At 34.4% G+C, this 18,164-nt stretch overlaps 1 protein-coding gene across 10 annotated transcripts in view; it reads right to left on the bottom strand.

The window, feature by feature from the left end:
* LOC129948770 (protein bunched, class 2/F/G isoform) overlaps positions 1–18,164 on the bottom strand; it is a 236,594-nt gene that overhangs the window by 213,718 nt on the left and 4,712 nt on the right. For all 10 annotated transcript variants that reach the window (XM_056059782.1, XM_056059783.1, XM_056059786.1 and 7 more), the window contains exon 2: positions 8,628–12,706. In XM_056059782.1, coding sequence (XP_055915757.1) covers positions 8,628–11,791 — 3,164 coding nt within the window. In that variant the 5' untranslated portion in view covers positions 11,792–12,706. The remainder of the gene's footprint in view (positions 1–8,627; positions 12,707–18,164) is intronic.

Genomic DNA, 18,164 nt, shown 5'->3' with positions numbered 1-18,164 from the left:
ATGAATGGATAAAAATAAAACAGGTTTTTTGCGTTTTAGGGTTTTTTGAATCAAATTAAACACAGACTAAAATTATAGCCCAATTTGACTCGGTAGTAATTAAATTTTGTTCTTCCATAAGTCAGTTTAATAGCGGCATCAACCAATCAACCAACTGATTTATAACATTTCAGCAATTTGTTTGATTTATTATCAAATTACATTGCATCGTTAAATGTTTTTTTTTTAATCAATAAATTTCGGATGGGATGTGTTTTAATTTGGTGTGTCGAATCAGCTAAAGTTTAGGGAAAACAAGACCATATTGAATTTTTGTTTATAATAGTCTGATGTATAAGAAATATGATTGAGAAAAAATGAATATACTTAAAGCAAAATAAACATTGTGTATGTTATAAAACGTCATTTTAAAGACACTTGTACACTTTTGATAGTTGGTAGCGGCAATTTGGTCTAAAATACATCTGTCAAATAACTTTAATTTAAGAACGGATATATTTTCAACAACGCTGTAAATGATACAACTTTGTGAACAAAAAAGGTATTTTACGTGGGCAACATTTCGTGCGTTACGCCCTTTTTAATGTCGCCATTATAGTCCTGCCGAACCTTAAAAGGTTTTAATAATTGCCTTTGTTCAAATCCGTCTTGTCAGTATTTCGTACAAATTTTCAAAACACCTTTTTTATGAGCGTTAAAAAACGTCGAACTATTTATGCTTAAAAGGTTTTTAATAGAGAATGGCAAGTCGCTCTAATAGTATCCTTCGTTTTGTGACGAAACTGTTGTCTAAACAAAACTATCGGATCTAGCTTCTAAAATATTTTGAAAACCCATAAAACGGCTATTTTTTATTTTATTTTGAGGAGATGTCTAAAATCGAAATTTGGTTTCAAAATAGACAAAAAAAAATAAACTCCATTATGTATCAAAACTTCAAAATACAGTTCATAATAAAGTCATCTCATTTCAAATGAGTTTTTTTACAAACTTATTTCTAGAACTGCAAGTATGTTCTGTTATGTGATAGTCTTGATAAACACAGTTTTTGAAAACATAAAAGAATCTTAAGATTTAGATTTTACATCGCTCAATCTCTCTGAATTTTGCCACACAACTCACACTTTCAAGGACATGGTGAACTAGCAATGACTTGAAAATACTTCAAATGAATTCAAAGAATCCAACAAAATACAAGGAATTCAAATGAATGTAAATTTTAAAGTCAAAGCAAGGACTTCAAATGAATGCATGAAGTTCCCACTGGATGCACAAAGTCTCAAATTTGTGTAGTTATAAATCATAAAAAATGTCACAAGAGCTCGTAAAGAACCAAGGCCTCTATTGGTGACTTACAACTCTCAATCGTTTTTATTAAATGTTCATGACTAGAGTTACTTTTTGAGGATTTGTGAAATCCTCGCAAATGTTAAAGCAAAGGACCTTGTTGAATGAGGGAAATTCAGCTTACCGTATAAATAATCGGGTTATTATGTTTGGATGATTTCATGGAGGTAACTCAGAGAGCGAAAGTTTATTAAGCTGTCTAGGCTACAACCAGAAATCCGTACTGCAAAAATGGATATGTGCTCATAAAGACGTAGATTACAAATATAGCTGGCAATATTGTTATAAGCAACATTCAATTTTCGGCTAGGCATACAGTCTAGTTTACAAAAGATTTTACACCCATACAGCACAATTGGTAGTATAAAGGCCTTAGCAAGTAGCAGTTTAGTTTTGATCGGGATGAAATTTCGAGTGACTTGAAGAAGGCAGAGACTTCCATAGACTTTACCACTTTACTACGCCTAGGTTTCTAGCAGTGCTAACATATTCAATGGTTTCGTCGTCAAGTTTCAACAGGTTTGAACCCGATAGATCAAAGTTTGGGGAGGGATGTTGATTTGACAGGGTTAAGGTGGAAATGGTTCTTTTTTGACCACTGTGAAATGCGGAGCAGATCTTCTTTCATTCAAGCTACGGCATCATTTTTAGCCCCAAAAGGTCGACTTATCAGGAGCTGCACATCATCAGCATAATGATGAATTAAACAACGTTTAACAACTTGTGGTAACTCATTTATGTAAAGTAAAAAGAGGATTGGTCCAAGTATAGATCCCTGTGGCACTCCACTCAAAACATTAAGAAATGTGGGCGAGTATCCATTAGCCACCACATTGTTGCCTTCCGCTGAGATACGAAAGAACAAGCTTACAGGACTCTAAAGAAAACCCAAAATTAATTCGCAGGATTGAGTGGTTAACAGTATCAAAAGCTTTTTAATAATCTAACGGTGTTAGCAATGTAACATGATCACTGTTCATTGCCATTCTTATTTTTCATCAGTTACAAAAAGTAAGGCGGATTTGCAGCTGCGCTTTGGTTGAAAACCAGACTGACAAGTACTTAACAGGTTGTTGATTGTAAGATATTTTTGGACCTGCCCCAGAATAGTTTTTTTCAAATACCTTCGAAAGAAACGGAAAAATGGCAATCGCCCGAAATTCTGTAGCAGTACCTGTTTGTTTTTTGGGTAAGGGAATAATCATAGCCTTCTTCAATTCTAAGGGAAACTCGGAAGAAGAAAATAAATAAAAATATGTAGATTATATAGCGCAGTATATATGGAAGCAGTAGTCTCAAGAACTAAGGGTCCATTTGGTCCAAGCCAGTAGCATTAGATTTAATCGATATTATTGCCTCTCGAATATCTTCCTCTACTCATAAAAAAAAATCTCCAAGTGTGACGAGTAAGGATTTAACCCAAGATCTCTGCAATGACAGTTCTACTTACTTGCCTTGACGTCACGGGAAGATTGCAACCTTTGTTATATCAAATGACTAAGGATTGCAAAATTTGCAGTCCCAGTATTTAAAAATGATTAAAATGAATACCATTAAATATTGTTATCCAAAAAGATCAGCAGAAAAGCAACGGCGACCATTTGAACAATATTAGATTCTATACCATATAACATTTATAGGAATTTCACATGAATTTTATTTACTTTTTAAGACCGAAGGTGTTTAATGAAATACCCTCTACAAAAATATTTCAAGGAGGAAGTATAAAAGCACTTTTTAGAATTAGTCCATCGTATAAGCAAAGCAATATTATGAATTTCCTAAATTGGTATACACTTTATACTTATTATAACCAACACAAACAAATACGTATTATATTTAAAATAAATATTTGCAGACAAACATTTTATGAGTTGAAGTTCAATCATTCATTATGTTGATAAAACTAAACTTGACCATGACTTTTCCAGCTAATATGATTAATAAATGTTTAATCTTTCAAATGTACTTAGTTGCCATTGTTTTAAATTTCTATAAATGGTACTTGTACCTCGCTGAGTTATATTTGTATTCTTATTAAAACATTCATCATATTTTAGATTATTCACAATAACATATTGTAGTATTTTTATCAAGAATTTGTAACTTTATATTGTATACCTATTTCATAGATTAAACATACCTACTTAATATAAATAAATAAAGTATCTTTTACTTTTACCGGCGCAGCGGACAATTGTAAGTTTGTTTGGATTTCAACACAACCATTCATAGTCAGTGAGTCATCAAATTTAAATTTCCTGAAAACTAGACCAGAACGAGTGACGACCGGCGAGACGACTTCGTCGACGATGACGACGACAGACAGAAAAAAATCGAATATATATGTAGTATGGATGGATGATGAAAAAAGTAGTCCATACTCCATACGAACGTGGGTGTGAAAAAGGAAACTAAGCATTAAACACGCGCCTCACGGGCTATAAGAAAATATTACAAAAAAATGGTAGACAAGCCCGTCAATCGGAACCATTCCTTTTGCCTCTATATTCTTTTCCTTTTTTTCTAAAACGAAATAATAACTAAAATTGTTAATCTTGATATATCTAGTTGGTTATTTTTATTACCAGACTTAAGTCGGTTTACTTTTCGTATATACTTTAAGATGATGCCAAAAATATCTTAACAATTATTTCTTCTATTTGAAATGACTTTGAGTTAAAGTGTTATGATTTTTATTTTCGTCTTTTTTTTAAGACTTTTCAATCTTTTTTTTTGCATCAATACCTAATGAAGAGAATCCTTGGAAATCAAAAAACAATTTATCATGATTAAAAAATTAAACATAAGTTTGACTGTCAAATTAAATGCTTCATGAGCCATGATGATGGTAGGTCAACTTGAGATAAGTACCTATCTATATTTCGAAGCAATGCAAATTACATACTCTTGTATATCTACTCAAATGAAATTCAATACAATTGAACTACATAATGTAGTTTAATATATTATATACTATACATACTTGAATAATTGCGGATAAATATATTTTTGGGAGTATGTGGGTCAAGTGAAGACAAATACCTAAAGCTAAAGGAGAAATGTGCAATATCGATTTCAAAAAGCAAAAAAAAAAAAACATTTCAATTTCGAAAAAATAAAAACAAATCGAGGTCAATATACTCGTACATATAACTTCAAGAGTGAGTAATGTCGCGGTTTAAAAAGAATGTCACAAGGACTCGCAACTTGGACAATAGTCTTATGAGGAAATTCTTTCCAAAAACAAAATTGTATTATATTAGTTAGGTTCATGAAAGGTAACCTCCTTTTGTATGTAAACTATTCAGGTTGAACAATTAGTATGACAAACTAAAAGAATTTAAATGATTGTCGGAAAGTTCATAAGTTTGTCAAATTAGCAATAATAATTGGAGTAAACATTATGAGTTTGTCGTAAAACGATCTTTAAAAGAATTTTGACGGATTTTTTTGCCGAAAAATATATCTTTGATATGAAAAACCTTCCTTTTGCGTTAAAATATTGGATGGATTTACTACTACAATTAATTCATGAAGTTGGTATAGTACCGTGTTCATGGCATGATGGTTAGAACGTTCGACTATCTTCAATACAAAATGTCAATCTGTTGATTAAAGAGAACTACAGGTTATCAAATATTAACAAGTACTGGGACTGGGTCAGTTAATTTCAGTGACCCTAGTATGTTCCCTAAAATCAACAAGATATTCAGGAAAAAGAACGATAATGATCTTCCGTGTCTGAAACTCCAAAGAACTAAAGAGAACAGAGACGTACTCAGGACAGGGCAATTAGATCCAGAAGAAGTCATCTTTGACGATGACTTTTACATAATTGAAGATCTGAAGGAAAAATTTGAACAAGGTGAATGTTAGCATTCGCCCCAACCACGACCTGGAAAACATAGTCCTACTTAATCACTTTTACCTTGGAAATGATATGACACAATGGCGATCTGAGAACCGTGGTTTTATGTGGTTCGATGACGATTCCTTGGAAAATGCCATAATCGCCGAGTAAACTGGACTTGTTAGTGACGAAGGTTGAGCTTCAGCTCATCTTCCATTCAATAAAAAACAAAGAGTCAGCAGATGTATATCCAACGTTGTATTAAGACACTTACCGATGGAGGCAATTGACATATATACCACACTCTTCAATAATGCATTGAAAATTGCATATTATCCAGTGCATTTGGAGGCCACTGTGGTTCATCCTCTCCCAAAAAGGAAAAAGGACAACTCCAACCCGTTAAATCCTCGGTCGATAAGTCTTCTTTCGAGCATCAGCATTCCTTCCGAAAAGATCTTCAATAGGGCCCTGACTAAATGGGCTGCGGACAACAGAATAATTCCGAATAAACAGTTCGGGTTTAGGACGGGTCATGCATGACTCAATTCATGCGGCGTCTAAAATCGTTTCTGATATCCAATAGAATAAATCAAAACAACAATGCAGAGGTGCTTTTCTGGTTGATTTAAAAAAAAAGGCCTTTGACACTGTATGGTTAGAGGGTCTTTATCTAAAACTGAGCAGGATTGGCATAAGCAAACCGTTGTTGTATATACTTTATGATATGCTTAACGGTAGAAAGTTTGTTGTCAAAAGTGGCAATTTAACTTCTACCAAAACATTACTAATCAAAAATGGTCTTCAACAGGAAGCGGTGAATTCGCCCATTCTTTTCAGCATTTACACCAGCGATCTGATAGGTGGTCTTACATCTAATCTAATTGCGTAAAGTTGAGGTTATTAGAATTCTCTTTCAGCGTGATTTCGATAAGATTCAGCGATATTGCGACGAATGGAAACTGAAAATAAAAGTCAGCGACAATTCTGTTCAGGAATCCCTTGGCTAGGGACATGAGGGATAAATGGTAAATATATATAAATATTCAGCCGTTCTGATTTTTGAGACAATTAATGTACAGTTTAAATATTTTACGAGCTCTAAATCATTCGAATAAGATGAAGCTATTTTTCGGAATGCAGAACTGCCCAAAATGAAATAGAACTCTTAAATGAGACCGATAAATAAACATTTTGATATCTAATTTTGCCAAGTGAGCAACAATGTCAGAAAAATTCATCGATAAAATGTTATTTGACTTGAAAACAAGGGAATAACAGAAATAATAGAATTAGAAGAAGAAAAGAGGGAGAAAAAGATATAAGCTATTTTAAGTTAGTTGCTTTGGTTAGAAAAGAAGATTTTAATACTTTTTTGGAAAATGTGCATATCACTTATAGATGAGTGGGAAGTGAGTTCCAGAGGCGATATGCAGCGAAAATTGTATTTCCGAGGTCAAACACGAAAAGCGTGTCAAAGTTACCGAAGTCGATCTGTTCGATGTTGACATTCTGATTTTTTCAAAGTGATAAGCTGGTTGACGTGTTTATTCAAGATTTAAAAAAAAAACAGTATCAATGTTCGAAGCTTCATGAAATCATTTAGAGGCATATTAAGTAGAATCTCTTGCAAATGTGAAACATGGTCGTACCTTCTTAACCAAAAGATGTATCGAATGATACTATCAAAGGCTATGTTTAGTTTATTTTTGCTGATGGAATCGCAGTTGAAAAAAAGTTCGCATCCATGAGTAAGAACAGGTATTACTAGGGTCCTTGCTAGTATTAGTCTGGTTTTAAATGGGGTGAATTCTGGGCGTTCTCAAAGATTTACCTATCAATTGGTTAATGTGAACATTCCAGACCAATGTTCTATTGAAGATTGCACCTAGATTTTTACTGGAATTTACGAATTTTTAAGGGTTCTCGTTAAGAATTATGGAAGAAAAGTATGCTAAATCTCATTCTTTTCTTGATATAACCAGGCATTTTCTTTGAGAAACAACCCATTGCAAGACGCCCAGTAGGATATCTTTTCTAGTTCTTGATTCAGGATGAAAGCGCAGTCTTCAATTGAACCCAAATGACAGCTTTTGTAAATTTGAATGTCATCGGCATAAAAATGTTTGGATACTTCATTTATAATGAAACCGTTTTCATTTACATATAATGGAAATAGAAGGGGATAAAATTGATCCTTGGGGAACTCCTTGTTGAATCGGAAGAAAATCGGAGAGATGTTCATTTAAAAAAAACGGCTTGCTTTCTATCATTCAAAAAGGAAGAAAAAAGATTAATAGTTTCTGAAAATACATTGTTTGAAGAAGCCTACCCTATATATTAGAAGAAAAAAAAACACAATCCAAAAGCACACGTCTTTCTAGACATTTTCAGATCCGTAGAATTAAATCGTATATTGTTTTAAGATGTGTCTGCTTATCCGTGTTTTATAGATTCTAACATCAAGTTGCGCAGAAATTAATTCCGAGAAACATAAAACAGTGTTTTTACTACTATATACATTTTAAATGACCATTATAAATTTTGATTCTTATTAAATATGTCTCAAAGTTAAAATTAGTAAACAATTTTCTAAATATTAAGCAATGGACAAAGTACTATTTTCCTTTTATTAAAACCGATGCATCTGAACACGTCCAACTAATGACAGTTCTTAAAAAAATAAAGAACCAGCAAACAAACTGTAGTTTAGGAAACGGACCTAATAATTTGAAGTGTCAAAAAACTAAGATGTAAGTGTCAAAAACTAAGAAGTTATATGGATTTGGCAAACGATTTCTTCAGATATAAGCTTTAAAATTTTATTACTGTACCATTTTTTTTTTTAATTTAAAACATTGCAGTTAATATATTCCCTCAATTACTTCATGACACTCGATTGATCGCAATCACTTAAAAATTCAAACATTCTTTGTTCTGTTGAAATGATTGTATTCTTTGCAGTCTCAAATAATGTCAATAGTTGGAAAATGTTCCTTAAAAAAATAATCTTTATGTTTAAAACCTAGAATGAATGTCAATTGTGATAACAGCTTTTATATAAGAGTCAAATCTTTTTATTATTGTTTTAATGTTTAAAAATTTTAAAAATGGCTAATCGATTTGAACCCTGTTTTACGTAACACTTATAAACTTGCCTCTATAAAATGTATTGGTCAAAGTGCAAACTTTAATTGTTTAGTTAATCAACTTTAAGTGAATGAACAAATCATTTTAAATAACGGTAGGTGGCACTTTAACACATTATCTATACCAATGGACCAATTAAAATTAAAATTCACACCAGTTTCGTAATTATCGAGAATTTCTACTAGCTACAAATTCCTTTAACTACCACAATGGTGTTAATTAAATTATTGTTTAAAAGTTTTTTTTTTAAATTAATTATTATAAAATAATCACTTACCTTTCAGTCTCTGTTTCCGAAACATGGTGCAGCTGAGTTTCGTCTGTAGTACTGCCTATAGTCGATGCAACTGCAACACTTCCTCCTGATGATGAAGATCCCTGTACTGATCCCGCAACAGACAGTGATGATGATGGTAATGATGTTTGCTGTTGTTGTTGTTGTTGCTGTGGCTGTGGAGCATTCATACCTTCTGAAGGCGTATTAGTCACTGTGTTAGTATTACTCCCCCCGGTAACAGTACCGTTGTTACCATTGTTAGTTGCGAAATTGTTCATATCAATTTGTTGTTGTTGGTTTTGTTGCTGCTGTTGTTGTATCGTTGCAGCAATAACTGTTGGATCACTTATAGTTGCTGGAGTATTGTTTTGGGAGGCCTGAACAGGCTGTTGTTGCTGCGGCTGCGACTGAGCCTGCGATTGACCTTGAAGATTGAAATTCATTTGGTTTAGCATAGGCATTGATTGACCAGCAAGTGGATTTGTTTGCATCGGTTGGAACTGCTGTTGTGGTTGAGATTGCGGTTGTTGGCCATTGGTGCCTCCTGAGGGGGTTCCAGCATTTGAATCACTTTGTTGCTGTTGTTGTGGTTGTTGTTGCTGTTGTTGCTGCTGTTGTTGTGGCTGCTGTTGTTGTTGTTGGTACGAATTAATTGAATCAGTCCCTATTTGTTGGTTCACAGAGATTGCATAGGCTGCACCACTCATAGCAGCTCCAGCATAGGTTTGCGGCCCGGTCATACTTTGAGAATAATAAACCGGGTACGTTTGTTGCTGCTGTTGTTGTGGCTGCTGCTGTTGTTGTTGTTGCTGCTGTTGTTGTGGTGGTTGCTGCTGTTGCTGTTGTTGCTGCTGCTGCTGTTGTTGTTGCGGCTGCTGTTGTTGCTGTTGCTGTTGGCCAGTCTGTTGCATTGGCAATGTATTAGCTTGAGGCGCACCACTGCTACCTTCAAAACCTGGTTGATAGGATACGTTATTGTTTGGAAAACCAGTTGCACTAGCAGGACCTGGGCCAGCTCCATTTTGTAAATGAATGTTTGCTGGCAAAGTTGCACCATGAACTGGAGTCGAGTTTTGCTGTTGAAAAGTCGGGGGAGCACTACTTGAAGCCGCAGAAGCAGCAGTCGCGGATGCATTTGTGTTATTTGCAAAGAATCCCACAGGCTGTGATTGTCCAGCAGACGAAGGAGTCTCATTACCATTTGCCTGTGGCTGCTGGTTATTTTGGGCAGCTTGAAACTGTTGGAAATCGGCTGCAGCCATGGGAATAGTCTGACCATGGCCAGTATTCTCCTCGAACGATTGGCTTGTCTGTTGTGTTGGCAATGACGTTGGATGAGTAGCAGCGCCACCTCCTTCAAAAGGCGGAGCATAGGATGCGGTTGCGTTAGCGTTTGCATTTGGAAATCCAGTATTGGTTGGTGCTTCAGCGAGATTTTGTAGGTGAATACCGGCTGGCAGCGTTGCTCCATGAACCGGTGTCGATTGTTGCTGTTGAAACGTAGGCGGAGCACTATTTACGCCGGCATTAGCATTAGTTGAAGTTGCATTCAATTGGTTTGCAAAGAAACTGGCAGGCTGTGATTGTCCAGCAACCGGAGGAGTCTCATTGCCATTTACCTGTGACGACTGCTGGTTCTGGTTCTGATTTTGATTTTGATTCTGAGTCTGTGTAGCTTGGTATTGGAAGTCGGATGCTGCCAATGGCATTGTCTGACCGTGGCCACTATTACCCTCGTAAAGTGTGCCTTGGAATTGATTAGGAAGCTGTGATTGTTGTAGTGTTTGTTGGGATTGTACGTTCACTGACCCACCTATAGTCTGGCCATGAACTGTCGGCTGGTTATTAAAATTCTGACCAGTTCCTGCGGCTGTCGTTTGAATGTCGGACCGATAAATATTTAGGTTTCCATCAGCTGCCAATTGGGCAGCAGCGTCAATATGATTTCCAATACCACCGGTGGCAGCGGAAGCATTTGAGTTATTCGTCATTGTGTTAGTCTTTGTACGGAGGGCTTCATCTCCACTGGCCATGGACGATATTCCCGAAACAGATCCGGAACCATTCTTCTCTGAACTTACTTCCTTGTTTATAGTTTGATTTCCGGAATGATCCAAGTAGTCCATGCACATCCATCGACCTCGTCGAAACGGTTCGGTTGATTCGATCTTTACTACTTTGAAACGCTCGCTGCGGTGTTGAGTCTCTTTTAATTCCGACTTCTTTTTGTTATCAACGGCACTAACCACATTTATGACGTTGTCGGCGACATTCACTTGGACATTTTGGATAGTTTGTCCAACGGTAGAACCGATTGGGTCAACCACGACCAAACCATATTGGGAACTGGTGGGAATGACAGGCGCGGTCGTACTCAGTGCGTTGTTGGCAAAGAACACATCCTCCTTCGAAAAAGTGTCCTCGGAAACGCTTGGAGTCTCATTCTCTAAATCTGTGATTCGGCTGTTGTCATCTGTGTGAGATTCATCAAGATCATCGGCCGAATCATCACCATTATCGGAGCTGAATTTGCTGCCAACTGTCACCGATGTTATCTGAAACGATGATGTCTTTGGTTTTCTTTGCATTGGACCACCCTCACTGTTCGGGAGGTGTGGGTGCGAATGTGGACGCGACGAATGCGAGTGGGAGGACGAGGACGACATTGAATGTGAATGATTTGAAGTCGAGTTGGAGCTTTTTGTTGTAGCAGCCATCGAGGAGGATCCCTCCCGAATTGAGCTGCTATTGCTGGTGGAATTTGTCATGCTGCCCCCTCCACCATTGCCTGGATAATCCAACCCCAAGCGAAGGCTCTCACTTGTGGTCCGATGGATCACATTATGCTCGTGATGACCACTGCTTGTGCTATTGTGGTTATGATGGTGGTTGTGATTGTGATGATGATGTTTGCCAGATGATTTATGAACTGATGATCCGTCAACGCTGGTGCTGGTCGAGGTAACAGGTCTTGGCAATTTAATGCAAGTTAGTGAATTTCGCATATTCAAAGTCTTTGATCTTGGGTTGGGAGTAATACTATCGCTTGAACTTTCCTGATCCGGTGAACTGTCTGTTTGCTGGGATTGCTGACTACTAGTCTGTTGATCCTGCTGTTGCTGTGGCTGACCGGAGTCTTCACTAGCCGTTTGATTCTCGGCCATGATTCTTTCAGTAGCCGATCACGATACTATTTTTCAAAAAAAAATTACTGGTCTATAAGATTCATTCGTCTTTAAATTAATAACAAAAAAATACGAGACAATTTCGCGCAGGTACTATTCGACCCGAGGGCTCAAATCAAACTTATTGTTGTTTTTAAATCTGAATTTTCACGATGTCACGATTTGCCCTTGTTGGCGGAGCAGCGCGGCGCGGAGCGGTGACAGCGGCGGCGGAGAACAACGAACAACGAACGGACGACTTTGCTCCGAATTAAACGTAATTGAGTTTCATTAACTAAATCCGTTCGAAATGATCTTCCACATCATCCCGTCATCGTGGTCGACACAGCACGGTTCAATTTAAAATGAAATCTAAATCACAAACACTTGGTTTGCTTCCCCCTTGCTTCCTCTTTTGCTGCAGGTTCAGAGTCTCTTTACAATTAAGTAATATAACGAGTACGATTTTGAGGCTCCGTCTCAGGCCAAAAGTTTGCACAGAGTGTGGGGAAGCTTCTAATATTAAATATTATTATTCTTTTTTGCGTTTTTACTTATGTATGTGGTTAAAATGGCCAAAAGAATAAATAATTATTAAACAAATAAAAATTAAAAGAAAAAAAAAAAACAGAATTAAGAAAACACAAACATAGGCGCACTTAATTTTAGAGGTCACCGCACAGTGGGAACCGCACTTTTTTGATGGTCTCACTTGTTTGCACTATATTTTTTATTTATTTTTTTATTTTCGAATTTATTATACACTCTATTGCGATTTTGCAATCAACGTAAGTTAGAAGGTATTTTTTTTTTGTTTTGTTTAAATTATTTATATGTACTTATTCGTGTTGTGGTTTTTGAACACTACGTTTATGAGCTGTTGAAATAACTTTAATTAAGAAGGGTTCACAATTCCTGAAAAAAAATCAAAAATATACATTTTGATATTACATATTTTATGTTTTGATGCAAATTTTTAAGGTGGCGAGCAAACGGTCGAGCATGTTTCAAGTTTGTACTTTTTAACAAGGTCAAGGTGTCATGAATGTCGTTTTTGGATTTTCTTTTCAAAACTTTAATTTAAATTAACTGCCAATTTGCAAATTTGTCCCTTATGTTTACCCTTACAAGTTAATGTTTGTTATAAGTGAATTGCTAAACCTTAGTGATGAGTGGAAAACTTAAAGTGCACCATGAAGACGAAACTGACTTCCCTCTAAATATTAAAAAACAAAATTTGAATTCAACTAACTTTTTTTTAATATGGAAAAGAAATGCCTCTGCTTCCGATTTTTTTCATATTTGGGTATTATTATAATGACACTTGGAAATTAAAATATTCGAACGATTCCGAAATATAAAATTCAAAACTGAAACTTTAAAAGTTGCAATGATGCAAAAGGACTGATATTTTAACTATGGCGGAATTCTTGCGGCTATTCAGCAAAGTAACCATTCATTATTCATTCTTTTGAGTTATGTGAGAGCAACGTAAAATAATGAGACTTGAAATTGAAAATTTCCATAACAAAAAAATGTACATATGTTCATTAAACTTTTAAAATGTATGTTATAAAATGTTTAGAATCACTTAGAAATCAGCTGTCATTAAACCTAATGTAATAAAGTTGCCGTGAAATGAAGCCAAGTGAAATAATTCTAATTTACGAAAGTTCGTATTATTTCGATTCGCTTTATTTTACGGCACCACCAATAAAGTGATTTCCTATCCATATCTAAGACATACAGTACAGGACAAAATAAAGTACGCAAAGTGTGAGTTTTTATGATTATGCTATTTTCGCATAAACGTGTTAGGTAAAAAGCCAACAAAATTTGTAGGAACAAGTTTTTTTAATTTGTCTACATTCTTCAACCGAAAGTAATTCGTTCATCATTTTACACAAGGCAAAAAAAGTACGAACTTCAATTTTGTTATAATTGTAACAATAACAATTTGAAAAGTACCTTATAAATGTGCCGTTATGTTGACAAACATGTTGGCATAGTTTTTTGACAGTTATCAACATTGTGTGAAGAGCGTGGGTGAAATAAATCGAAATGCCGAAAATTTCAATCCAAGTTAGAAATCTTGTTGTTCTACACAAAAAGGAGGCATTTCTAATAGGGAAATTGCTAAACAATATTTAATTAGTGAAGCCTCTGTAAGAAAGATTCAAAAAAAAATTTCAAATACTCGGTTCAGTAAATGATAAACTTGGTCGCGGTAGAAAAATAAAGACTTGTTCCTATGATGATCGCAAAATTATATGGGAAGAAAAAAAAACAATGATTTCGAATCTTTTTATTGAAGAAAAGACTGGAGTAAATGTTTCACACAAAACAATACGAAGATGGTTAAAAGAAGCAGGTCTCTAAAATAGTTTTGCTCAACGACGCCCTTTAATTCTAAAAGCAAACAAAGTTAAACGATTAGAGTTTGCAAAAAAATACATAAGTAAACAAATTTCGTTTTTGAAGAAGGTTATTTGAAGTGACGAGAGAGCATACGGCTAGGAAAACACAGGATTTCTTTCGTTCTTCCCAGATCAAACTGCTTGATTGTCCGGCCCAATCACCAGATTTGAATCCAATTGAGAATTTGTGGTCTATTTTGGACTCCAACCTCGAAAAAGGGGAAGTTACGAATCGCGACAACTTTTTTGACACCATGCGTACATTCTGGGTAAATATTGATCCCTAACATTTAAAATGTGTCTAAAAGCTGTTATCGGGGCTAAAGGAGGGCATACGAAGTACCAAATAATATCAATTCCAATCTTTTATTGATTGCGTACTTTATTTTGTCCTGTACTTTATTTTATGCAGTATTGACTTTTTAATTGATTAAAGCTTTTGAACCAATGTGATAATTGTTTTTTTTTTTCAGAAAAATGGAAGCTATTAAATGTCAGTTGTCAAATAGCTCAAGCATGACAACAACATGAATACTTTAGTTTTATATTAACTAAAAATAAAAACCTATTCAGAAAGTTTTGGATAGATTTTTGAACACGACCATTGGTTTTCATCATTGCAACCCCAACCAATAATAAGATGTTTTTTGACAGTTTGGTTATCATTAATAATTTCCGTCATTTCGCAAAAAAAATAAAACATTTTATGATTAGATTCGGGCACTTACAGTTAGCATTGAAAGTAAAACTGACAGGTGGGAATCGAAAGAAAATGGAACGTTTTAGTGGAACGGTCTTGTTCCGAATTATAAACTAAAATATCAGCTATTTATTGAAAACAATTTCATCGATAAAAATTAAAAAGGAACTCAAAGAGGGTTTCTGAGTTAGGGACTAGTTTAGGCTATCATCAGAGAGCATCATTGAAATCAATTCTTGGAATAAAATTTTTGACATTGAACACAAATTTCCTAAGTAAAAAATCAAGCATTTCAAGTTACAGTTGATCGTTGAAAGTAAAACTGACAGGTTGGTTAATCTGCAACTGATTAGCTTCATTTTAATACCAAATATTACAAATTTGACTCTCTTAATGGCTTTTAAAACTCGAAACAAAATGTTTAATGATGAAAACCAATTAAAGCTACAACTGGCCACTAAAAATAAGACTCCTGAAATAAATTCAATATGATTTACCTATTCAATTTCAAATTTCACATAACCAGTAGTGCAGAAACTTAAACTAGCCTAAATTCGTAAAGAAGTTGGCAGTTGAACACACTTATTAAAAATGGAAAACGAGAATCTTTCCGTCTTGCTTCTACTTCAAAATGAACAATAGATCACTTGGCTAGTTTATATTTCTAAGATCTCAGAGATTTCCGTATTCACAGAAATATAAACAACATTTTCCACTTTCGGTGTCAGAAATTTCAGAACTGATTTTGTATGATTCGATTTCTAAAGAATTATAGTTCGCACAGTTAAAAAGATTGAAAAGAAATACAAAACTAATTTGATTGCTAGGTAAGAATGGATAATGAATTGTTTTGGTATTTCTATCTCTTTTGTTTTGACATTTCTATTGTCACGCAAGATTTGTATGTCAAATATGAATAGTCAAAGAAGTTATTATAGATTTTGGTAAATGTATTTGTACATACGAATATCTACGTACCTACCAACAAATATTGGGATATGAAAATTGACGTAAGATTTTATTAAGCGTAAGCAAATATCACTAAAAAATACATCATATTTAATGACAGCTGGGAATCAGAAGATCTAAAAGGTGAAATACCTGAATGGTCAGTTTGCATTTTTTGAACACAAATTATTAAGAGACCTTCCTCATAAAAAAGGTCCGTTCTGGACTACCTATCGACCTACTATTCCTTTTTATTTAAATTGTTAAAATTCCCGAATACAACTTAAGATCCTCAGACTATTAAAAGAACGACGAGGTCTGTTCAACTTCAATCATCCTGAACCTATCCTAACCGCTTCTTATTTTTCCTCTTAAACGGGTAGTTCATATTTGCATTCAAAGAAAACTGACAGCATAAGTGCTTGGGTATGAAACTATGTATACCTTTTATAAAGACGGGATTTCGAAATACATAGGTACTTAGAAGGCGTTAAAAAAATGACCTTGAAACATTAAAAAAGCATAAATAGGAAAATGTAGAATTTTAAATTCTTCGAAATTTTTGTACAATATTAAATTCTCCAAAAAAAAACATAAGCAGATAGTTTTTTTTGGAAAAAAGAAATACAAATTGTTTTCCATTTCAATGCCAACACTATTGCAGAAAAAATGCAATTTTCACATTATGTACAATGTTCATATGTTTACATACATTTATTATGTATATAAACAACTACCATCACCTATAATATAATTTCTTCTTCTTTTTTATAGAAATGCAGTTGAATAGCAGCTTTTTGCGAAAATAAGAGCTAAAACTAAATATACAAAAAATTCTCTTAAATTTTTGACATAGTTGAAAAATAATTTTATTTTTATTGCAATATAACGAAAATCAATTTTCTCTTTTGTTTATCATTCATTTATTATTCATTCTACCTATCGCTATTGCTATCCTATCCTCCACCTCTATATCCATTTTCCATTTCCATAATCTATGCCGGGTTAACGAAGAAGAAACGAGTATTTTTATTTTTTGACATTTCCTTTTGGAGTATATTTCTCTGCTCTAGTATGAGGATGGTGTGGTATTAGTGGTGGCGTTAAGAGAAAGTTTAGCAATAGCAACAAAAGAAACTTGAACTTATTTATTTTTTCCTTGTTGGGGAGGGAAAAATATGTTTAAATTTTTTTATGGAATCTCTCTCAAAACTATTCCAAGACCAAATCTTTGAGAAGAAAAAGTGTAAACTTTTCGTGAAGAAAATGCAATGGAAAAACTATTGAGTAATTTTCTTATAGTTTGCAAATTCTTAAATGCATCAAATCTATGAAGCGTGTAGATGTAGATTATTGGAAAAAATAGGAGTTTCTTTGTGGGGGACTGAAAATAATCGTCTTTTTTTTATTGTATTCTTCTTATTAGATTATGTATTGGACTTTGCGTTTTGCAAAAAGCAAGAAATACAAAAAGAAGCAAAAAGAAATACCATAGAGGCACACAGAATGGAAAACTAGATAGAGGAACCACGGAAACAACAATAAAAGAGGCCGACACGACACGATGCTGATGAGAGGAGAATTCACTGATGTCGAAAGTACTATTTTAGTACAAAGGTTCCTACAATATGGGCATACAATTTGTATTTATAAGTTTATAAGTAGTTTTGGTGTTAAAGTTTAATACCTAATATAAACTTATCTTTTTTAAATAGTTTTGAGGTTTTGTTGAACATTTTTGTTTGCATAGTAGCTTTTCACTTCTACTGTTCGACTTAGGTGCCAATTATAGCTATCATTGAAATCGATCCGGACAAATTTGTGAATCGACATTTGACGGTGTTTCCCTTTGATTAGAAGTGAAAATTATATACCGATCGATCGGAAATCACACAAAGAATTTTTTTGTGAAAAAAATGTTTAGTTGCACATTTATTTTTATTTTTTCCGGGCGGAAATTCATTTTCTTGAACAGCTGATACTTTTATGTTCAAAAGTAAAACCAATCGTTCCACTGATTTGTGTTCTAATTTCACACAATTCTAATGACAGATTTGTGTCAGTAAAAATTTGTCGGTGGCTTTCAATCAGGAAAAATTTTTCAATGACAGAAATTTTTAATGATAGCTTTAAAAGACCTGCCAAGAAAAACCAATGATTGTTTTCAATGATGAAAACCAATGATAGCTATAACTGGCGCCTTAATTATTGGAAAGCACTGGGGTGTTCATTTGCTGTGACCTTCTGTAATTTTTAGTCTAAAGTGTTGTCACTTTGTTATACAAATTTTTTGCAGGATTTTGGTTTG

The sequence above is a fragment of the Eupeodes corollae genome, chromosome 3 (genome assembly GCF_945859685.1).
Source record: "Eupeodes corollae chromosome 3, idEupCoro1.1, whole genome shotgun sequence".
NCBI lineage: Eukaryota > Metazoa > Arthropoda > Insecta > Diptera > Syrphidae > Eupeodes > Eupeodes corollae.
This window is presented reverse-complemented; position numbering and strand designations above follow the sequence as displayed.